This window comes from Leptosomus discolor, unplaced genomic scaffold (assembly GCF_034619465.1).
Source record: "Leptosomus discolor isolate bLepDis1 unplaced genomic scaffold, bLepDis1.hap2 HAP2_SCAFFOLD_45, whole genome shotgun sequence".
In the NCBI taxonomy this organism is placed as follows: Eukaryota; Metazoa; Chordata; class Aves; order Leptosomiformes; family Leptosomidae; genus Leptosomus; species Leptosomus discolor.
The window spans coordinates 1,059,525-1,082,191 of NW_028237842.1; the positions used below are offsets into that span (position 1 = coordinate 1,059,525).

General features: G+C 54.5%; 1 protein-coding gene and 1 long non-coding RNA gene across 2 annotated transcripts; one reads left to right on the forward strand and one right to left on the reverse strand.

The window, feature by feature from the left end:
* The first annotated feature begins 3,164 nt into the window (after positions 1 to 3,164).
* LOC147412665 (uncharacterized) lies at positions 3,165 to 13,903 on the forward strand. Its single transcript, XR_015184165.1, has 4 exons — positions 3,165 to 3,216; positions 3,701 to 3,891; positions 7,413 to 7,541; positions 13,613 to 13,903. It is a non-coding gene; the product is annotated as an uncharacterized LOC147412665 (long non-coding RNA).
* A 3,722-nt stretch (positions 13,904 to 17,625) lies between these two features.
* On the reverse strand, positions 17,626 to 21,192 carry LOC147412666 (acrosin-like). The gene is made up of 5 exons (XM_086481136.1): positions 21,011 to 21,192; positions 19,562 to 19,762; positions 18,943 to 19,223; positions 18,525 to 18,664; positions 17,626 to 18,039 (listed from the first exon to the last, which is right to left on the reverse strand). Exons 1-5 carry the CDS (start codon positions 21,190 to 21,192, stop codon positions 17,692 to 17,694), a joined length of 1,152 nt encoding a protein of 383 aa, XP_086337262.1. The 3' UTR covers positions 17,626 to 17,691.
* Positions 21,193 to 22,667: the final 1,475 nt, after the last annotated feature.

Here is a 22,667-nt window from a genome sequence, read left to right on the forward strand (position 1 = left end):
ATGGAGCGCCTACACGCTCAGCCCAGAGAACGGCATGTTAAAAAAGGAAGCAGTAACAACAAAACACACCCTGGAGAGCTCTAAACCAGATTTGACTGTTATGCAGCAGAGAGAGAAATGAAACTGAAGTGAGGAGAAGCAGCCTTGTGGTAATGCAACACAGAGGCCAGTCACTAGTGGTGCTCCAGAGGGCAATACTGAGGCCAATATTGTTGAACACCTTCATTAACGGCCTGGACAGCGAACAGGTGTACCCTCAGCAAGTCTGCAGATGACAAAATTAGGAGGAGTGCCTTACACACCAGAGGGTTGTGCTGACATTCAGCAGGACCTTGGCAGGCCGGAGAAATGGGCAGAGGGGAATCTCCTGAAGCCCTACAAGGGGAAATGCAAAGTCCTCACCCGCGGAGGAATAACCCCAGCCCTCACTGCGGGCTGGAGGCAGACTGTCTGGAAAGCAGCTCTGCAGAACGGGACCCGGGGTCCTGGATGAACCAGCCAGCAACGCGCCTCGGCCACAAAGGCGGCCAACAGTGTCCCAGTGCATTAGGAAGAGCTCCAGCAGGTCGAGGGACATGACCCTTCCCTCTGCTCAGCACTGGTGAGACACATCTGGAGTGCTGGGCCCAGGTCTAGGCTCCCCAGTACAAGGCAAACACGGACATACTGGAGCCCAATTAAGGGCTTGGAGCGTCGGACATACAAGGGAAGGCTGTGTGAGCCAGGATTTTGTAGCCTTAAGAAGAACTGGGGGCGGCGGGAAAGAATCTTATCAATGCCTTTAAAAACCCGATGGGAAGCAGTAAAAAAGAGTGAGTCTGACTCACCCAAGTGGTGCCCAGTGAATGGACAAGAGGCAACAGGCACAACTGGAAACACAAGAAACTTAAAAAGTAAGTTTTGGGTGGGTTTGGTTTCTTTCTTTCCTTTTTTTTTTTTTTTTTTTTTTTTTTTTTTCCCCCCTTTTCCTCTTGCTGTTTCTTTTGTTTTTCTGTGAGGGTGGTCAAACACTGGAACTTACCCAGACAGGTTGTGGCGTTTCTATCCCTGGAGCTGGTCTAGGTCACCCTGATGTGAGCAGGGTGCTTGGACTAACTAAACGACCTCTAGAGGTCCCTTCCAACCTGAACATTCATCTGAGGGTACAAAACCCACTTCTGTTGCAGGAAACAGACAAACAGATAACACTCACAGCTGAACTGGGTTGGTTTTCCTGCTGCTATTTACATCTAACAGTAAAGGTAGTTAAGCCTCAGTACTACAAAGGTAATTCAAATAGCCCAAAAATCAAAATATTTGATACCAAGTATTTATAAAAACAGCTTAGTTTTACCTCAATATAAGAAACTGCCTTAATCTCTCTCGGTTTCCTACAGACAGTACACCAGGTTTCACTGCTTACAAATGTGAAGGCCACAAACTTGAATGTGTGTGTCCTCACAAAAGGCTACTCTTAATGAAAGATGGTTTTGGACCCTATATATAAGGGTTTGGACTCTAACCGTGAGGCTTTGGACCTTCAGAATCAGACTTTGGGCCTTAAAAATGATGCTCTGGGCCCTAGAAACAAGTTTTTGGACCTTAAAAGGGGGCTTTGGAACTTAGAAAGGAGGGTTTGTATCCTAGAAATGAGGCTTTGGGACCTAAAAAGGTGGCTTTGGGCCCTAAACCGTAGGTTTGGACCACAAAAATGAGAGTTTGGACACTTAAAGATACGACTTGGCCCTTCAGAAGGACTGGCAGGATCCTAAAAATGCTGCTTTGGAGCTCGAAAACGAGGCTTTGGAAATTAAAAATGCAGTTTGGCCTCTAAAAAGGAGAGTCTGCAACCTGAAACAGAGACTTTGGGTCATAAAAATGAGGTTTTGGTGTCCAAAAAGAGGATCTGGACCCTAAAATGAGGCTTTGATCCCTAGAAGCAAGGCTTCAAGTCGTAAAAAACAGTGTTTGGACCCTAAAAATGAGGCTGTGGGTACTCAAGAGGAGGGGCTGGACCTTCAAAGGAGCATTTGGCCCATAAACCAAGGGCTTGGATCCTACAGCTGAGGCTTTGGGCCCTGAAAAAGGGAATCTGGGCTCTGTCATCAGTTTTGGAAACTGAGACTTTGGACCCTAGAGAGTAGGGGTTGGACTCTAAAGGTACAGGTTTGGAATGTAAAGATGAGGCTTTCTACCCTAAAAGAGCGATTAAAACCCTACAAGTGAGTCAGTGGAGCCTAAAATGCAGCGATGAGCCCTAGAAGTGAAGGTCTGGACCCTAACAGTGAAGCTTTGGACCCTAAAAAAGAGGCTTTGAACCACAGAAATGAGGCTTTGGCATCTAAAAACAAGGCTTGGGGCCCTAACCGGGTTTGGACCCTCCCGATGAGGGTTTGGGCTTTAAATGTTCCCAGCCCGGTACGCCTGGTTCCTTTCTCCTTGCAGGTTGTATTCAGAGCTTTAATGCTATTTCTAAAAACAGCGACAGCAACCAGCAAACAGAAAACCAGCTGGGCAATTCCGCCCCCCAACGGGTTTTCTCCCCCGGGCCCTGGCCACCCTGCCAGGCGACATTCACCACCACCATCGGGGTGCAGGAGCGGGCCCGGGGCAAGGGCTTTCACAGGCCGCCCCTATTTTGAGGCTCCTGGCCGTGCAGCTCCTGGGCAGGGCTCAAGCAATGGCAGCAGTGCCCACAGCCGGTATTTCTGGTCTTTCTCCCTTTCTCTCAGGCTCTGGCTCCCTGGTTTCCAGCTGTTCCCTTTCTGCCCTGAAGCCTGTTGTGCCGCTTCTCTTCCTCTTCCTCACTCTGCCTCCTCGTCTCCATCTTTTCTAGCCTCCTCCCTGCCTGCCCCGGCCCCTCGTGCTCCCCCTGCTCCCCCAGCCCGGAGGCCATCGCTGCTCGGTCCCTCTCTGCCGCCCTGCCCCACACCTCCCCTCCCGCTGGCCCTCAGGCTCTGGGGGCTGTTTCCCGCCCTGCTCTCGGCCTGCGCAGGGGCAGGCAGCAGGCAAGGGGCGCCGGGGCATGCTGGGAGCTGTAGTCCTAGGGTAGGGGCTGCCGGGCGGCCATGTTTGTTCCCGGAGCATATTGGGAGTTGCAGGTCTGGGGCAGGAGCTGCCGGTGGCCATGTTGGTTCCCGGAGCATGCCGGGAGCTGTAGTTCTGGGGCAGGGGCTGCCGGGCGTCCATGTTGGTGCCGGGAGGTGCAGGCTCTGCTCCAGCCGTGGCCCAGCTGAGGTGAGTGCTGGGGCTGCCCCTGAGACGAGCGAGGCCCTTGGGCGGGCGAGGGGGTGTCTCCTGCCCGCTGGCTGCCCGGGGGTGGTGGGTGGGAGCTCCAAGCCGGAGTCGGAATCGGGCCGGCTGGGGCATGCCCAGGGGTGACCTGAGAGCTGGGAAGGGGAAGGAGAAGGGAGACAGACCCCCCATCACAGGCACTGGGCACCCCGACTCCCAGAGCCCCCCTGAGCCGCCCCAGCCCCGCTCCCCCCCTGCAGCTGCCCCGTCCCCAGCCCCTCCCCTGAGGCCAGTCCCGCAGCCCCAGGCTGCCCCACGGCCTGTCCTGGCAGCGGCGAGCGGGGCCTCGGGCAGGCCCAGGGCTCTGTTAACCCAGGGGCCTTCAGCAGCCGTGCGGGGAAGGAGCGGGGTCTGCAGGAGCTGCTGCAGCAGGAGGGGCTCCGGCCTGGGGCCGGCTGTGACAGTCAGGGTTCTTTCCCTCTGCCAGAGGCCGTGCCAGGGGCTCGGTTGTCTGTTCCTGCCCTGGGGATGTCGTCAGCTGCATCCAGCTCAGGCTGAAGCTGAGGAGATGGGCAAAAGGAAAAGCAGCCGGAGAAGGACACGAAGGGGATCCGGCTGCAAGCTGCCCCCAGCTGCAGACAAGAGACAGCGGGCCTCTCGGCATGAGGAAGGGTCCCTGTGAGTAGTCCTCAGCAGAGCTGGTCACCAACATGCACCGCGGGGTCTGTGTGCGTAGCCAAAGCACGGTACAGCCGTGTAGTGTGTGTGTGTGTGTGTGTGTGTGCGCGCGCACGTAGGCTGTGTATCTAGGAAGCTTCGTATTGTAAGAGCTGAGAGAGGCAGAGACAGAAGTGTCTGAACAGTAAAATCCTCCCAGCAGCACCAAGAGCGGGAGCTGCAGTGAGTCCTGGGCCCTTGGGGCTGTGTCACCCTTCTTCTGCGTGCAGGTCCCTCCCTGTGCCTGTGCCTTCCCACCTTCCATCACTGACGTCACTGTTTTTCTTCCCTGTACCTTTCTTCTTCTGTCTATTCTTGTACCCTGCTCCCTGTTCATCCCTCTCTGGTTTCCAAGCCCCTCTCTTGTTCTGCTATTCTACCTGCCCCTTTGGTTTTTCTTGCTCTCCATCTGTCCTGCTCCCTGCCCGGCTTTTTTCCTTCCTGTGTCTCTGTCCTGCAGCGCACGGCTGTTTTTTCGGTTGCTGCCTCTTTGTCCCAATCTGCATCCCTCCTTGTTCACAATCTCTCTGGCTTCTTGCCTGAGCTGCTTTTTCTCTCTCTGCCTGTAAGTCCCAATCCTACCCCTGTCCTCCTCTTTCTCTCTCCCCTTCACAGAATCATAGAATGTGTTGGGCTGGAAGGGACCTCTAAAGGCCATCTAGTCCAACCCCCCTACAACAAGCAGGGACATCTCGAACGAGGTCAGGTTGCTCAGAGCCCCGTCAAGCCTGACCTTGGATGTCTCCAGGGATGGGGCTTCCACTCCCTCTCTGGGCAACCTGTCCCAGTGATCCACCACCCTCATATTAAAGAACTTTTTCCTAATGTCCAACCTAAATCTACCCTTTTCTAGCTCAAAACCATTACCCTTGTCCTGTCGCGACAAACGCTTGTGAATTGTTCTTCTCCTGCTGCCTTCTAGGCCCCTTGCAGGTATAAGGTCCTCCCAGAGCCTTGTCTTCCCCAGGCTGAACAACCCCAACTCTCTCAGCCTGTCTTCATAGGAGAGGTGCTCCAGCCCCCTGATCATTTTCGTGGCCCTCCTCTGGACACGCTCCGACAGGTCCACGTCCTTCTTGTGCTGGGGGCTCCCGAGCTGGACGCAGCCCTGCAGGTGAGGTCTCCCCAGGGCAGAGCAGAGGGGCAGAATCCCCTCTCTCGATCTGCTGGCCACACTGCTTTTGATGCAGCCTGGGGTGCGATTGGCCCTCTGGGCTGCAGTTGCGCCCTGGTGGCTCACGTCCAGCTTCTCATCCACCAGCACCCCAAGTCCTGTTCCACAGGGCTGCTCTCTGGCCTGTCTTCTCCCAGCCTGTGTTGATAGCAGCAGTTGCCTCGGCCCAGGTGCGGGACCCTGCCCTTGGCCTTGTTGAACCTCCTGAGGTTCGCCTGGGCCCACCTCTCCAGCCTGTCCAGGCCCCTCTGGATGGCCTCCCGTCCCTCTGGCATATCGACTGCACCACCCGGCTCGGTGTCATCAGCAAACTTGCTGAGGGTGCACTCAGTGCCACTGTCAATATCATTGATGAAGACATTAAACAACACTGGTCCCGGTACAGACCCCTGAGGGACACCACTTGTCACCGTTTTCCATCTGGACATTGAGCCATTGGCCACTACTCTCTGGATGTGTCCATCCAGCCAATTCCTTATCCACTGAACCGTCCACCCATCGAATCTGTATCTGCCCAACGTAGGGTGAAGGATGTTGGGGGGGACTGTGTCAAAGGCCTCGCACAAGTCCAGACAGACGACACCCGTAGCTCTTCCCTTGCCCACTGATGCAGTCACTCCGTTGTAGAAAGCCACTGGGTTGGTCAGGCAGGACTTGCCCCTGGTGAAGCCACGCTGACTGTCTTGAATCACCTCCCTGTCCTCCATGGGCCTCAGCATAGCTTCTCGGAGGATCTGTTCCATGATCTTCCCGGGCACAGAGGGGAGGCTGACAGGTCGGTAGTTCCCAGGGTCCTCCTTTCTACCCTTTGTCAAAATGGGCGTCATGTTTCCCTTTCTCCAGTCACCAGGGACTTCACCTGACTGCCGTGACTTTTCAAATATCACGGAGAGTGGCTTGGCAACTGCATCAGCCAATTCCCTCAGGGTTCTGGGATGCATCTCGTCAGGTCCCGTGGACTTGTGTATGTTCAGGTTCCTCAGACGGTCACGAACCTTGTCTTCACTTACTGTGGGAGGGACTTGGTCTCCCTGGTGGCTGTCTTGTGGGCCATTAGCTTGAGAGCTGTGAGGAGAGGGGTTGCCAGTGAAAACTGTGGCAGAAAAGTTGCTGAGAACCTCAGCCTTCTCCTTGTCTGCTGTTACTGTTGTTACTGTTGCTGCTCATCGGGGGCTACACTTTCTTTGACCTTCCTTCTCTTTCTCTCTCTCTCCCTCTGTCCTGCTCACTGTCTCTGGGTGGGTTTTTTTCGTTCTGTATCCCACTGTCCCTGTCCTTCTTCCTGTCCATCTCTTACTCATGCTGCCCCTCTCTGCTGCTCCCTGACCCCCTTTTTTTTTTTTTCTTCCTCATCTCTCCACAGGGCTCCTGATCCCTCTTGTTCTTTCTCCATCCCTCGGTGAGGCTCAAACTCCCTTGTCTTTCTCTCTGTTGTTTTTCTTGTCTGTCACTTTATCTTGCTCCCTGTCCCATTGTTTCTTGCTTTGTCCCTCTGTCCTGCTCCCTGACCCTATTGCTTTTTCACTCGCTCTCTGTTCTGGTGCCTACCCCAGATTATTTCTCCATCTCTCTCCTTCTCCCTGCCCTTATTTTTCTTTCTCTGCCCTGCTCCCTCTTCCTGCCTCTCTTTATTTCTTAGTCCTTATTTTCTCTGTCCTGTTCACTGTCCTCTTTTTCGCTCTGTCTGTAAGTCCTATTCCCTGTCCCCGTCTTTCTCTGTCCCGTCTTCCTTCTTCCCACCCTCTTCCCTATCCCTCTGTGCTGCTCCCCGACCCTACTTTTTCTTCCTTCATCTCTCTGCAAGACTCCCTGTCCCTATTTTTCTTGATTTCTCTGTCTCTCTGGGCTTTTCCCTGCACCTTTCTTTCTCTCTTGGCTCCTCAGGCTTTTCCCTCATCTTATTTTTCTCTTTCTAGCCCTTCACCCCATCAGCTTAACTGGCCTGACCAGGTATCCCCGTGCTCTGGTATTTACCTAGCACTGTCCTAGGGGAGATCCGTGTCTTTAGGGCTAGGGATCATTTAGGAGCTGATCTCCTTAAGCAGATGGCAGAGGTAGGCGTAGTTAAAGCAGAGGTTGTTCCCAAGCTTGTGCTCTGTGCACCTCGTTGAAAGAGCAGGCTGTGGGCCTTATTTTTAAGGAAGGTTTCTTGTGTGATGGTTATTGCTCCTAGGGAGGCTGCAGAGGAGCGGTGTTGGGGTCTGCAGGGACGGGTGGGACCTGCTGTGATTCCTCATAAATGTGACCTGGACTTGTCTTAATGCACTTAAATGAAACCAGACCGACTGCCTGTGGGTTTCTTCCTCAGCTCCAATTCCAACCCGTGTGCTCAGCGCTAATAAAAAAGAGACCCGGAGCCATTTTCCGGATGCCGGTGGCTGCACGTCAGTGGAGAACGTTGCTTACTCAGGCAACGGTGCAGTTAGTCTGTGATCAGGTACTTGCGTGATGGGGCTTCCATCAATGTTCTCTGCTCTTGCCACTTAAGCCCTTCCTGTTCCCGGCAGTTTTTAAGATGTATTTCTTATTCTGGGCTTCAGCCTGGAGTTAGACTTAATGTTGAATGGCTGTTATAATGGGCTCTGGCAGATGTGAGAGGGAACGCTGCTTTGCTGCTGTTGTTTTCTAGCACACTCTGAACTTTGGCAAGCAAAAGGAAGAGGGGTTGGAAGAGCCTGTTCTTTGAGAGTAACGTGTTCCTGTAGCGTGCCCATCTCTGTACAGTGAAGGTTTCCTCCCTGCAGTGTGATTTGGCTGGGCTGTGAGGCTGCATTGGGGTAGCAGAGGTAAGAAGCGCCATCTTCAAAGGTAACGAGGCTGTAGCAAAGCACGTAGGAAAAGCTGGTTTCTTCCTAGAACGGTGCCTGACAAAAATAGTACCAGGTAAAGGCACCTGCAGTTGGCTTTGTTATGCAGTCTTCATACAGAGCTTCTGATCCTGATTGATTTCTGGGAAGCAAGAGAGCAGTGAGGAAAGAAAACTGGGCTTGTCTAAATGGCTTCTTCATCGTAGGCCGGGTTTGAGCCTTTGCACTAGAACAGGTCTTTGCTACAGTCTGTGAACACAGCAAAGGAGGTGTCTGTAAGGGAAGTTCCAGCAGAAGCGAGGCTCAATTTGCGCAATTGGGTCCTCTGTATGTGCTGCAAATCAGAGATGACTTGGCAGTGTTGCCGTCTCAAGCACGTGCTGGTGTGTTAATGCAGGCCATCGAGGGCTGTTCAGGGGCACTTCTGGACTGCAGGTCGCGTGCCTGAGGGGTACCGAGTCCCAGGATGAGCCAGCTCCTGCCAATGGGTTAAGCTGAGAGGGTTCCACAGAACGGAAACCATCTTTGTTGTGGACCCCACACGTCAGAGGTGCGGACATGTTGCTGATGTCCCCCAGCCTGGAGATGTGGGGAGTTTTGCCAGCAGTCCAGTAAGGATTCTGTTTTCTGCTGGAATGGGTTTCCAGATGGGTTTAACAAGTGTTTTCCTCTCCGCTTGCTGTGGCTGTCTGCAGAAGGGCCCTCCTCTTTGTTTGGCTTTACCAGTGTAAGGGCTCTGGAGGAGAACTGCCTAAACCAGCTTTCTCTTCATGGAGATCACTAGCATTTGTGTAGAAAAATAGAGGTTCAGTCAGTCGAGCTTACAGCATAGTGCTGTGCTCAGGCCATGGAGCTCTGCCTGCTGGAGATCCATTTCATTTGGACTCACTCTTTTCTCAGCTGAGTCTGTCTGAGTCTTGCGGACTTGAGCCCCTTGGGATGGTGACGCTGTAGTTCGAGTGCTGAAGTGGCCGTGTTTGGTTTGCCGTCGCCTTGCCACAGCAAAGCCCCTTGCAGGATAATGGTCCCACAGAGAACTGGGGCCTGCAATCTTCTCAGTAGTCTCCTGTAGCCTTCACGCTGCCAGGGTGTTGATGCTGTTTCCTCTGCAGTAAAATTCACCCTGCTCCTGGGATCTTTCCTGCCCTATCTGGACAGAGTAATCCCTGGTCATTCATGAACTGATCATGCTATAGCTTCCATATTAAAAGGTTCCACATTAACATAAGGTGGAACTTTTTCACTGTGAGGGTGGCGGAGCACTGGAACAGGCTGCCCAGAGAGGTTGTGGGGTCTCCTTCCCTGGAGACATTCAAACCCGCCTGGACATGTTCCTGTGTGACCTGCTCTAGGTGGTCCTGCTCTGGCAGGGGGGTTGGACTAGGTGATCTTTTGAGGTCCCTTCCAACCCCTGACATTCTGTGGTTCTGTGATACCTCAACCTAGGCAGGTTATTTTCCTTCATTCCCATCTTTTTCTAAAGTGAACCTCACAGTTGTGATAATCATGAAAGAGCTGGGTTTTTTTGCCCTTACACAAACAGGACTTTCTAGAATAGCCTCTTCATTTCCCTATTCTGTGTTGGCAGCTCTGAGCGTTTAATCCGATCTGCCCGAGTCTCGGGAGCCCCGAAGCAGTGTTCTGAAGCAGCCCTTGTTAGGGATTCCTTCAGAGGTGTTAAAATACGAGCTGCTCGCTCTGCTGTAAATCGGAGTGACGGAAAAGGCCACGCTGCTTTTGAGTCCTTTTTTCCCTTCACTTTTTGTATCACTCGGGTACACATGTGGCCTCACCGGAGGCCGACTGGAGCCGGTCCTCCTGGGAGCAGCAGGGCTGCAGTCGGGGACTCTCCCCTGGGGTCGGGACTTTGCCTGAGGAAACTCCCTGGGATTGAGAGCCCTCACCCACCCCCCCACCCCCCACCCCCCCCCACCTTTGGTGAGTGAACGCTGCTAGGAAAACCTAGCAGGCGATGCAAAACCAAGGGGATCTCCCAAATCAGAGCTGCAGGAACATGGCCATGTCAGGACCTTGGTACAGCTCTTTTGTGGAATATCACTGTTCCTCAGACAGGATGAGTGTTTTGGTTTAGTAATCAGGCCACCTTCGGCAAGGTTGTGGGTGTCCCTTGCCACGTGGGGAAGGGAGCAGCTTGATGGGAGCCAGGGCCTCTCCGCTCTGCCTTTGGGGCTCGGTGCAGAAGAGATGGCACCTCTTCACAAGGGGCGGTGATGGGGGATGGGAAAGAAGGGCCCACGCAACCCTTGACAATTAACAAAAGTACTGTTTATTGGTGGGAGAGGTGGCAGGTGAGCCTGTGGAAGTGCCTAGCGTTTGTGTTCAGTTAAACAGGGCTTTGCCCTTGTGAACCCATTTTGGCTATGGCCAACGAGTGCCTTGTCTCTCAAGTGTTTTTCAGTAACTCCCAGAATGACCCCCATAATTTTACCTGACGCTGAAGTGAGACTGATAATTTGGAAACAAGCAATTCGTAGTGTTCAGTGCCTTCATTAGGATACTTTTAGTCCGTTAAAAAAACCCCACCTAGTATCAAATTGGTGATGTAACAGCCTAAAAGCCCCAGGATGTAAGGCACCGCCAAAGCACGAAGGTGGGCATGGAAACGTCAAGTTTCCCAAAAGAGCCCCTTACTGATGACAGAGACGAGGACGGGTGACAGGAGTGTAGATGCAGTCACCAAAGTGCCAAATAAGAGAGGCTGAAAGCACTTTTATTCTTTTGTCGTTGTTTGTCGTCCCGTGGTGAAGGGGCAGAGGCTGGGCCGCTGGTGGGGAGCCGTCCGGGCGCTCCTGCGACGCTGTTGGCAGCATGTCATGCAAAGGAGCCCGGGTGGCTGGGGTACTGCCAGGTGATGGCTGTGGCAGGTGCACCCACTGCCATGGTTCTTCTGGAGGTGGATCTACCTCCATGGCTCCAGCGTCGTCCTTTGGTGGGCTGCCATACCTGGGCCTCGTACCATGCCTTCAGCAGATAGACATGCCGGGGCCCCACGCTGTTCCCCTGTGTGCCCACTGTGGTGCACTGGACGATGATGCTTGTGTGAGCACGGGCGACGGCTCTCGTGGCATGAGAGGTGGTGGTGTTCCTCCTTCTCCTCCTCCTCCTCTGCCAATTGTCCTTCTTCAGGCTCCTGAGAGGTGTCTTCCTCTCTGGCCATTGCGGGAACCGTCTCTGTGCTGTCCCACGTGAAGGTGGGCAGCCACCCGCCTCGCCGCTCCGGCTGCTCCCTGGCAGGGAGGCCTGTCTGGGCTCCACGCCGTTCCCTGGTGGGCCTATGGACAGGCGCTGCATGGCCTCAACCAGGGAATCGATGTCGCTGGCGCTGACGGCAGGAGGGGTGATTTTGTTGTTGTTGTTGTTCCTCCGCTGCCTCTGCTTCTTCCTCTGGGGTTGCGGGAAGCCGCTCTGTGGCGTCCCATGGCAAGGTGGGCAGCCATCCGCCTCGCCGCTCCAGCTCCCCTTCCTTCCAAGCATGCTTGGCGTCCGAGGGCTGGCAGCGAAGTGTGGGCCAGCTGCAGGGGCCCCTGTCTTTATAGGGCCCGGAACAGAAGGCAGTGAGGTGGCCATTGTGACGTCAAGTGTGGCCATGGTGATGTCAGTTGTGACGCTGGCTGATGGGTGTGGCCAATTATGGTGGGCTTAGGCATGGGGGGCCCATGGCCTGAAAGGTGCCCAAAGACAGGAGAAGGAGGAGGGTGGTGGTGAGGGCTGAGGGCCCCTTTCCTGGGGCTCGCTCCAACATGCCCCAGGGAAAGGCTGCCCCTTGGGCCCAGGGACCGCCCTCCACCTCCCCTCATGGGCCGTGGGCCCCAGCCCCCTCCTCGTCCCGTGCCTGGGGGCAGACGATAGGCAAGCGATGTGCCTGCAGAGAGGGGCTCCGCCAGGCAGCAAGACGTCACCCTTGAGGCACACTTTAGGGACTGACGCCCCTCTGTTGACAGGGGGACGAGAAGAAATAGGTCCATGGCCAAGAGCAGGGCTGGGGGAGGCTGGAGTCGTGTGCTGGGTCTTTTAGCCAGGGCCTGTGTCCTTGTTTTCCCCTCAGGCCATTCTGCTGGATGAGGGGTCTGGAGGAAGCACAGGGGTGGAGTCAACAGCAGGTCGTGGCTTGTCCCCATTTTTTCCCTGAGCTATCTGTGGTGGTGATCCTGAGAGCTGCAATGGGGAGGATGCAGCCAAAGCGCTTCTGTTTGCAGAGGGATCGTAACCACATGTTGGGAGGATCTGCTGCGTGCTGCAAGAGAGAAAGCCAAAGACAACAACTAAAGTGAGGAGAGAAGGCCTGTGGGAGAAGGGTGTGGAGTGTAAGGCATTCATGCTAGAGAGGGCAGATAGACAGAGTAGAAATTGAGGAAGAGGGAGAGGGAAATGTCAAAGTTATCGATGGCTATAGAATGCCCGAGACTTGGGCTCCCAGCGAGAGGCAGAGGGGCAGCAGTAGGGGCATCCTCGTGTCCTTTTACGAGTTCCTTGGGGCAAACATACTACTGGTATATGTCCAGGTTGGGAAAGGCTTTGCCTGTGTGGCCAAGTGATAGAACGGCTGTAGCTTTATACTAAAAACAAATAAAATATTTGTCATTCAACTTTCCTGCTTCAGGCGATGCTTAGAAAGAGACCAGAAGTACGATTTTGTCCACGCAGTATAAAATACAGTCTTCAAGGAGGAAGATGAAGTGATGAAGTTTGCCTTAAGGTGCTGTTTTGGTTTGGTCTGTCTGGTGGGGATGAGTAATTTCTTGGATGGGAAATGACTTTAACTTAAAAAATGGCACGTTAGCCCGTCAAAAAAGGAAAAGCCTAACAAGCCTCTTTTACGTGCCAGTAAGGAGTAAAGTACAACTACATTAGAGAGGTGGTGGTGTAGTTGGTGTGGTCACTGGTGATGTTCACAAACCACTGGGAGTGCAGTCTCGGTGCTGGTCTGGAAGCATGGGGCGTTCAACCCAAAGAAGCATCAGAAAAAAAATCGGAGAAGGGATTAAGAAAAGGAGTACAAAGAAGGTGAAATAGTAATGCCTGATGATGTATGGAAAGCCAGCTGCAGATTTTCTTTCTTAATATTAGAAAAAAATGAGCAAACGTGAGACATTTGAAAGTAGAAGAAAAATATTGTCGTACACCATGTGTGGTGAACCTGTGAAAGGGCTCGGTCTGAATTACACAATTAAAGGCAAAGGGTATTCTTTGTAGAAGATGCTCTTCATTCCGAAACGGTTTTCTCTGAAAAATGAAAATGTTCATGTTTATTCTTGGTAAATATCTATTCCAGAACGTTTTGCCTTGTATTGCTTTTGTGTTGCCTTGTCACCTCTTCCCCGGGACTGGCAGTTCCCCGAGTCCCTGCTAGATGGCATGACAAGCCACCACAATAATAATGATGGGATAAGGCAGATGTGCTGGTAAGTTCTGCACGGTAGCCGAGTCAGCTGCTCAGCCAACATTATTCCCTTCCCTTTTTCTTCCTATTTTTCATCATGTTTTCTCACTGACATGTGGGAGATCACAGCCAGCCTTCGAGTTTCTTAACAATTAAAGCAACGATAAGCAGAGGTAAAGTTTGTCTTTCTCCTCTGGGGATGAAAGGAGATGAAATAAATAGTGCTTGTAGCTGTATTTCAGAAAGCACCCTTGAGTTCTGATAGATGTTCCACCGCTTTTCCCCTCCTTCCCGCTGCAGAAACACTGCGATCCAAGCTCTAGCAGTGTGCCATTCCCTCCTTCAGACCCAACTGCAGGCGAAACTTTCTCCTGGGTCCCGTAAGAGCTTGTGAATCAATATCCACCGCCCTGCTGCACACCGCTCTGGCTTCACAAAGACCCTGCTGGGATGACGGCGTGACGTTTGAGTGCTGGCACGAACAACCCAAAAGTTCAGGTTTTGCCTTCAGTGTTTTTCTCCTGCTGGGTGCGCTAAAGCCTGCTTCAGAAAGCCCGATTCTCCTGTCACCGCTCTTGGGGTGAAACTGAGAGTAATTCCAAATCAGTCCCTGGGGTGACACTGTTAGCAGAAGCACAACTGGAGTGCACGAGACTTAGATGGAGCCACTTTCAAAATGACAGTTTTGAATGGGTTTATGAAGGAATGTTTTAGTTACGGCTGCCTCACATAGCAATTCCTTTTAAAACAAACCTGATGGGTGCCACAGGGAGGGACCAAAGGTAGATGGGACGGGCCTGGCTTGGCTGTGGGCACGTTATCTGTGGTAGAATTCAGTCAGTGTTTGCAGGTGCAGCTTTCCCGGCAGGGAGAAGGGCCCAGCAGTCCCAGCTGCTCCAGCTCCAGCACTGGGAGCCTGGGCACCCACAGCACAGCCTTGTGGTTTCTCCTTGGCACCTTGGTCACAGGAGGCAGATGCAGATCGTCGAAGGGGATCTGTGGCACCACGCGGCCGCTGGCGAGTGGGAGCCTCGTCCTGGCTGGTGTGTGGTGGTGCAAGAAGGATCATGCCCCAGTGTGCGATCAGGTGTGCAAGGGGTAAAGCTCCTCTTGCATCCCTCGCCTCTCCCAGTCACGTGGGGACCGCGTTGGCCCCCGCTGCAGCTTGACTTGACAAAGCACTCAGGCACTAAAGAGAGGCTCCAATATTAGAGAGGGTCATGTGTAAAGATGTCCTGTAAAAAACCTCCACGCTCGCTTTTGTCCAGAGTGTCATAGAAAAAGCTTTTCTACACTGTAGAGTTAGTAATTCTGCACACACAGAGGGTGCACAGAAGTAGTGAGTTTGTAATAAACAGTGTGAAGTGTATCGGTTCTAATCTCATTTGTTTTCCTAAAGAGAAGGTAAGCATTAACAGACTCTTGACTTGGGATAAACAAATTCTCTTGTGCTGCATTACAGGAAGCATCTAGCTGCAGAAAACTCTGGGGAAACACCTACTTGGTGTGGGAAAAACAGCCTATGTAAAGCCTGCACAAGTAATTTCAGCAGTGTTAGTGCTGAAAGTGTTGCAGGGCATGTGAGTAATGGATATAAAAATACTGTATTGCATTGTAGAAAATGCCCTGGAGAGGCAAAACGTGATTATAGACTCTGAAGAATGTTTTGTGTGAGTCTTAATGTGAGATCTGTGTGTTGGTCGAGTCAGTGGCAAGGGCGGTGTAACGACACCTGAAGGGAGAGGAGCATAGTGCCACTGTATCGATTATTGGTAGTGTGTCATTCATTAGGAAACTCTTTAAAGCAAAGTGCACCTCCACGAGTAATCCTGTAGTGTAAGAGTCGGTCCGAAAACAGCATTGTCTCCACCTTGTCATCAGGAATATGGACTCTGAAAGTTAGGCTAACATCTTGACATGATTCTGCAGCGGCCTGCCTGAGCAGCAGTTACTGATCCTGGGAATGGAATGCCAGGCCTGTGAGGTCATTGTGCCCTGGACAGAGCAAGGACGAGAGCTGAGCAACTTGTTCATCTGGCAGAAAACAGCAAAGGATAAGAGATGTGTCTGTCTGCTTCTCCCTTCTAGGAACCTTGTGAGGGGAGAGAACATCCGAAGGAGGGAGACTTGCGGAGGCAAGAGGGCTCTGTTTTGGCTCAAGAGTGCTGTGACGTTCTCCGGTGCCAGGGACGAGCCTGAGAACCGTTATCAAGAAGGATTGATCAGCATCGGTGGAGCCAAGAAGAGGTGGAGATTCAGAGGAGGAGCAAGGGGTGCTACTGGGCATAAAAAGGGCTCCTCAGCACCCGAACTTTGGAAGCTTCCTCCACCAAGGATCATGACGATCATTAGGACCGGCAGGACGCTGCCTGGACCTGGGACCATCGGGACACCTTGGACCCACGGTGGTAGCTATTGATCTCTGTCCTCTTTTCACATTACATTCTCCTTTCCTTTCACCCTCTTTCCCCATTGCATGCCGCTTTATGGGCAAAAATAAAGTTTCACTGTTTGATTGTAGCAAGCCCCTTTGGCGTGGTCGCCTTAATTTTTCACTTGGAGATCACAGCAAACGAACCATCATGAGTCCACTGAGTGGACCGTGACACAGCAATTGCAGCGAGAGAGAGGAGTGAAAGTATGGGAGAAACATCCTGCAGACACCAAGGGCAGTGAAGAAGGAGGGAGAGGCGGTGCTCCAGGCACCGGAGCAGCTATTCCCCTGCGGCCTGTGGTGAAGACCATGGTGAGGCAGGCTGTCCCCCCGCAGCCCATGGGCAGTGGAGCAGATGACTGCCTACACCCCGTGGAGGACCCCCGGCCAGAGTAGGTGGATACCTGAAGGAGGCTGTGACCCCGTGGGAAGCCTGCACCGGAGCAGGCTCCAGGCAGGACCTGTGGCCCGTGGAGAGAGAGAAGCCCACGCTGGAGCAGGTTTGCTGCTGGTGACCCCATGAGGGGGGCTCACGCTGGAGCAGTCGGTTCCTGAAGGACGGCACCCCATGGAGGAGACCCACGTTGGAGCAGTTCCTGGAGAACTGCAGCCCCTGGGAAGGACTCACGCTGGAGAAGTCATGGAGGACTGTCTGCTGTTAGAAGGGACCCCACATTGGAGCAGGGGAAACGTGTGAGGAGTCCTCCCCCTGAGGAGGAAGGAGCTGCAGGTACAGCAGGGTGATGAACTGACCCCAACCCCCATTCCCTGTTCCCTGTGATGCTCAGGGGGGAGCAGGGAGAGAAATCGGGAACAAAGTTAAGCCCAGGAAAGAAGGGAGGGGTGGGGGGAAGGTGTTTTAAGATTTGGTTTTATTTCTCAGTGCTTCTCTCTGAGTTAATTGGTAATAAATTACATTTGTTCTCCCAAGTCGAGTCTGTTTCGCCCGTGACAGTGAATCAAAAAAACTCACTAACAACCCAGTGTTATTAAGCAGGAGTTCTTTATCGCAGCGCTGGGCAGCACACGGGATGGCTCCTTCCATACGTGCGTGCCCAAGCGTTAGGATTCTTGCCTTGTATTTACAGCTTTTGTGTTTATTCATTACATTTCTAAGAAAAGGTTGGGTTATTCCAATTATTTCCAGGAATTCACTAACATAAGTTCCTCCCATAGTCCCGCCTAAGTCCTCCCAAGTTACGCCTCCGTCGGTGGTCCTTGGTGGTCGTTGGGGATGAAGGTCCGAGTCTTCCTCATGGTTGAATTTTTGAACTTGTCCTGTGGCACATGCCCTGCACCATCCTGGGTCTTTTCCAATTCATAGAACCAGCTCTTGCTGAGTGACCTCCCTGTCGTGATCTCAACCCACAAACCTGTTGTTCTATTTTTCTCTCCCCTGTCCAGTTGAGGACGGGGAGAGTGATAGAGCGGCTTCGGTGGGCACCTGCCACCTAAGCAGGGTCAAACCACCCCAGCCAGGCCCTAAGCATGGGCTTGCGTGCCTTAACGCGTGCCCCCACGGCTGTCTGCGTGGCACGTCGTTGTCTCCTGTCCTCTTGTGAGCCTCGGGGGCCCGTCTTCTCCACCCCATGGGGGCTCCCAGCACCCTCCCCTCTGTCCAGGCACAGTTTCAGCCCTTTGGTGTGACGCTTCCCCTTTGTGCCCGACTTGTCTGCCCGCAGCCTCCTGCCGCAGGGGCCTGCCGTGGAAGTCCTTGCCTTGCACAGGAGACTGAACTGGACTGAAGCGTGGTCAGCTGTGACAACTGGTGACTTTATTTCAAGAACTAAGTCGAGCGCAGCAAGTGCGTGCCCAGAGAGGAGCATGGGCGGGACAGAGCAGGCCTCTGGCACTGAGGCTGCCTTTGCATCTCAGCAGGCATTGCCCCAGGAGGAAAGGGTGGTGCTACCCTGCAGGCTGCACTGGCTCCTGTTCCTCCTGCTGCTCAAGCCTTGATCCCCCTTAGGACCTGCAGGAGCTCCTGCAGCAGGTTAAAGAATTCCAGCAGCTTCTGCCGTGGAAACTGACAGGGCCTAAACCTGCCCGACTGGGTTGGGATTGGCCTTGGCCTCTGCACGGGGGTTGAGGTGAAGACTGGCTGTGGCGTTGGAGCAGCCGTTCCTGCTGGGCGCAGTCCCATCTGTGCCAGGATCCAATCGTAGAAGTGCTGCGTGGAGGTGTAGACTCCGGGCCGCTTGGCTCTGGCGCAGCCTTTCCCCCAGCTGGTCACCCCCACGAGCCAGAAGTAGTCAGCGTGGTTGTCTTGGCAGACAAGAGGACCACCGCTGTCACCCTGCAGCGGAGCGGAGGAGAGAGAGAGGGTTCCGGTGTTGTTGGGTGGCCCCGGGAGCACTGTGGCGGGCTCCTTCTCTCTCCCGGCACCTGCCAGAGCCGTACCCACTGCCCAGAAAGGCTCTGCTCAGGTGCTGGAGCCTGCAGGGCCTTGTCCAGGAGGGGCTGGTGGGCCTGCAAGGTCGGGCGCTCTCTCCTCTCTGCCCCAGTGGATCGTGGAGGTGGGATCGTGCCAGGACTGGGATCCGGAGCTCTGGGCTGGGGCAAGAGCACTGGGTGGCCTTTCTGGGCAGAGTGCCGGGGCTCTGGGACAAGGCGGGCGCTGGGCAAGGGCCTGCAGACGGGGAAGGGAGGCGAGCCCCGACAGCGGTGGGGACCCAGCGGCGGGAGGGCGACTTGCCGGGCGCAGCCCGCGCCGGGGGACGTTTGGGCGCTGGCGACAGGGCTGCCTGTGCTGCTGGGGGCTGGCGTGGAGCACGCTCCTACCTGGCAGGTGTCGATGCCGCCCCGCGGATAGCCGGCACACACGTTGTGGGGGTGGATGGCCCCTCTGTACCACTGGCTGCTGTTGCAGAGCTTGACATCGATGAGGCGGACCTGGGCTTCCTGCAGGACAGCGGTCGATCCTCCAGCTGTGAGCACAGAAAGGAGTTATCATGGCAGCAGCCCTTCTGTTCCCAGTTCTCCTCCCCTGTCTGGCTGAAGCCCTTCCCTAGGGCTTGCCTTTGCCCCTGCAGAGGCCTTGTGCCGGGCTTGCCCTTCCGTCTCGCCTTGGCTAACGGCTTGGGCCCCTCTCTCCGTGGCCGTACGTTCCCACAGCCCGACTCTGGCTTTTGCCGCCGCTGCTGCCATAAGCCCAGCCCGCCTCCCCAGCGCGCCGAGCTTGCCCTCGGGACACGAGCACTGTTTGGGAACTCACATCTTGCCATGGTGGCACCCCAACCGCTGACGTAGCAGTTCGTCAGCCCTGACACTCTCAGCGAGGTGTCCGGCACGCAGGCGAGCTGTACGTAGTAGCCGCACTGGACAGGCTGGTCCAGTTCCAGCAAGGCGATGTCGTTCCTCTCCGTGCCGTTACGGTAGTGTTCGTGAACCACCAGCCGCTGAATGTTGCGCACTTGGGTCTCAGGGCCTGGCTGAGCCAAGTGGGTGGCCCCGATCACCACGCGCCACATGGTCACATTCCTGGAAGGCAGGTGGAGAGAGGGCTCAGAAGGAGCGGAGCCCCGTGCTGCAGCAGCCCCCCAGTTCCCTGCCTTCTGCTTCCCAAGGCAGGGAGGAAAGCAGCGCTGCGGAGGGTGCCAGTGCCCCAGCACACCTTGGGCACCAGGAACATGGAACTGGAGGCTGCTAGGAAGCGGTGGCATGAGCCCAGCCTTCTGCGGAGCAGTCTCTCAGTTGGGCTCGCCAGTGCCCCGGCACCGAGCGCACTGCAAGGCACCGGGATGGCAGGAGCTCGTGGTGCTGCGGACAGGGCACCTGCTGGTGCTGTGGGGATAGCCCCCTTCCCTGGTCCTCCTTACCTGGCCCCGACGAAGCAGTGGGCTGCTGTGAGGACCCACTGCGGGCTGATGAGGGACCCTCCGCACACGTGGCCCGTGCCCGTTTTCCAGGGGTTCTGGATGCTGACGATCCAAGGCCAGGCCCCTGGCTGGGCACCCGTACCACCCACGACACGCGACATGCCATAGTGAGCCGCCATGGGCCGGAGCCCGCAGGTCCCGCTGTAAGAAGAAACTCATGAGTGTGCTGCTGGACGGCTGTGCTGCTGTTGAGGCTGAAGGTCAGCCGTCTTCCCTCCCCCCGAGGGGCTGCATGGACGGCAGGGCCAGGGAACCCCGTGGCTGTGCCTCCAGCCCTCTGTCCGCTTCAGCCCCGTAGATGGGTTGTGCCAGCGGCCTGGGTGCTGGAAAGGAGCTGAGGCTCCCACAGGGGGTTCGGGAAGCTGTGGGGTGGCCACGGGGCACAGGCGGGCCCCCTCCAGTGAAGCCCAGGAAGGGCTGCCCGAGCTCCCTCCCAGAGCCTCGGCCCACTTACCCACAGCTGGCCCACATGCCGTGCGCAGACCGGCACACGGCCAGCAGGACGAGGAGGGCGAGCAATTTCATCGCTGCCGGCGGCACGTGTCAGCTGCAAGAACGAGGTCTTGTTGCCTCCAGCGCAGCCGCTGACGTACTGCCCGCAGCAGTCACGCTGCCTGAGGTGTCCTTGGCCCTGGGGCTGATGTCACAGAGCCGCCGTTTCTGGGTGTGGGGCACGGTGGCCTCTCGGAGGGGTTGGAGGTGGGGGTGTCAGCAACATGGGGGGTTTCCAAGCAGGAGGGGAGGCAGAAGCCGGGATCAGACTCCCCTGACTGACCCCTGCTGAACGAGGGCGCGCAGGCCCCGTGGCAGGCAGTGGCGCCTGCCTCCGAGCGCTGCCTGCTCACAGCCAGCAGGAAAAGAACAAGCGTGGCATGACGGCCTCTTTGGGAAGTTCACTGCCACCCTGCTCTCCACAGCCGTTTGCCTCCAGGTCCTGCCCAAAACACGAACACCGGGGAAGATCACCGCTGCAGGCAGTATGCGCCTGTTTGGGGGTGGAAGAGCCAACCCGGTCTCAGCCGTGGCCGGCAAGCAGCCATGTGCGACGGGGACGAGTCCCGCAGACCTGGATGCCTCCGGCGGCTGATGGCCAGAGAGCTTTTGACCAAACCCGGCGCAGAGCAGCCCCCTCGGAAAGCTTTGGCTCTCCCCAAGGGCCGCTGCTGCAGCCGGAGCGCACGGCAGCGTGGGCAGCTCTGGCCCGCCCGGCCTCCAGAGGGGGCGCCTGCAGACGGGGCCGCCCCGCGCAGCTCACGTACGGCAAGCGAAGAAAGCATTTTTCCTTCTTTTTCTCTCTTTAGTGATGGAGGTTTTCTTCCCTTTTCTTTCCCCAGTCTGGCCCTGGTGTTTGGCTTTGGTTTTCGGCCTCGTTTTTCACAAAATTCTCACAGGATTTCCAAACCTTGAGTTCTTTCAGCCTTGTTTTTCCCAAGATTCAGGGCCTCTTGTTTTGTCTGATGGACCAAGGGGACTGTCAGCAAGAGTTCCTTTCTCAAAGCTTGGTCCTGTTTTTCCAGACCCCAGTCCTGTTTTTTCCCAAGATTCAGGGTCTGCTTCATCCGCCGGACCATGTGGTCTATCAGCAATGCACACCTTTCTAAGTGACTGTTCCTTTGAACAAGAAGAAAACCGCCAGACTGGTGAAAGGGAAACCTCCTGCCCCGGAAAGTACCACCAGAGCGTCTTGCTTGGTTAGACTAAGAGATGGGCAAGAACAAATCAGTCAGTGAAAACATGGTTTTGAGGAAAAGATCCAAAGAAATTGCGGCTTTCGGGGGCCAAGGTGAGGCAAAAGAATGCATCTTTCAGACCTAATACTGTGAACCATTCATAGGTTTCTTTTAAACTAGTCAATAAGGTGTATGGGTTTTGCCACTACCGGCTGGAAATCTTCAGCTCTCTGATTTATTGCCCGCAGGTCTTGTACCAACCCTCAGGCTTCTTGACAGGCAGAATAGGAGTGTTATACTCTGAGGAGCATTCAGTTAATAACCCAAATTTTATAAATTCGCCTATAATACTTTGCACTCCTTGTCTGTCTGCCAATTTCAAAGGATATTGTTTTACCCTGACGGGTCATGCTCTTTCTTTCAGTTTAACAACAACCAATTCTGCATTTTTAGCCTTTCCAGGTATTCCCAAGGCCCATACTCCTGGGTATACCTGGTCTTTTATTTCTTGTACAATTTCTTCTTCTCTGATCTGGGGTACAGTGAGGGCCAAAGTTAAGATTTCAGTGTGGTTTTCCTTTGGTACTGTAAATTCAATTTCTCCATTGCTAACATTTATTTTGACATTCAATTGCTCTAGGAAGTTCCTTCTCAAAAGTGGTTTAGGGGCTTCAGGCAGGCAGAGGAATTGATGAACCCCTACACTTTTCCCAATTTTGAATTTTAATGGTTTCCGAAAGAAAGCCTTCTCAACCTGCCCAGTTGCTCCCATAATATTAACAGTTTGCCTACTCACAGGTAATAAAGTCTGATTTAACACTGAAAATGTGGCACGTGTACCTATTAAAAATTCTACAGGTTTCTCTTCTTTCCCTAGCTGAACTTTTACCAAGGGTTCCGCTAGGGAGGATTCCCCTGGTCCCAGTCAATCTTCTTCCATGTTGGCAGCTGTCACTGATTTGCCCAGTCTCGGCCATTCCTTTTCCAATGCCCCATTTGCTTACAACAAGCACACTGTTCCTTTAAGAGGGGTTGACTGCCTCTAGGTGGGGGCACTTGCACCACTTCTTACAACTCTCAGCCTTATTCAGAGGGGTTTCTGACCTCCTGCCCTGCGCAAAGCACCTGCTGTAGCACCAGCAAGTGTTTTGCCCATTATTCTCTCTTTCTGACTGTCTCTATTCCGATATACTCGCCAAGCACTCTCCAGCAATACCGCACTAATCAATTCCTGGCTCCTGTTTGGTTGGGGTCCCAGCCGGGATTGGTAACTGGAACGTGATTATCCGCTGTTCCAGCAGAGTCCCAGCCAAGGTTAGAGCCTGTACTTGAGCTCTAGCTGCCCTCACAAGCATCTGTTTCTCCGACTCACTAAA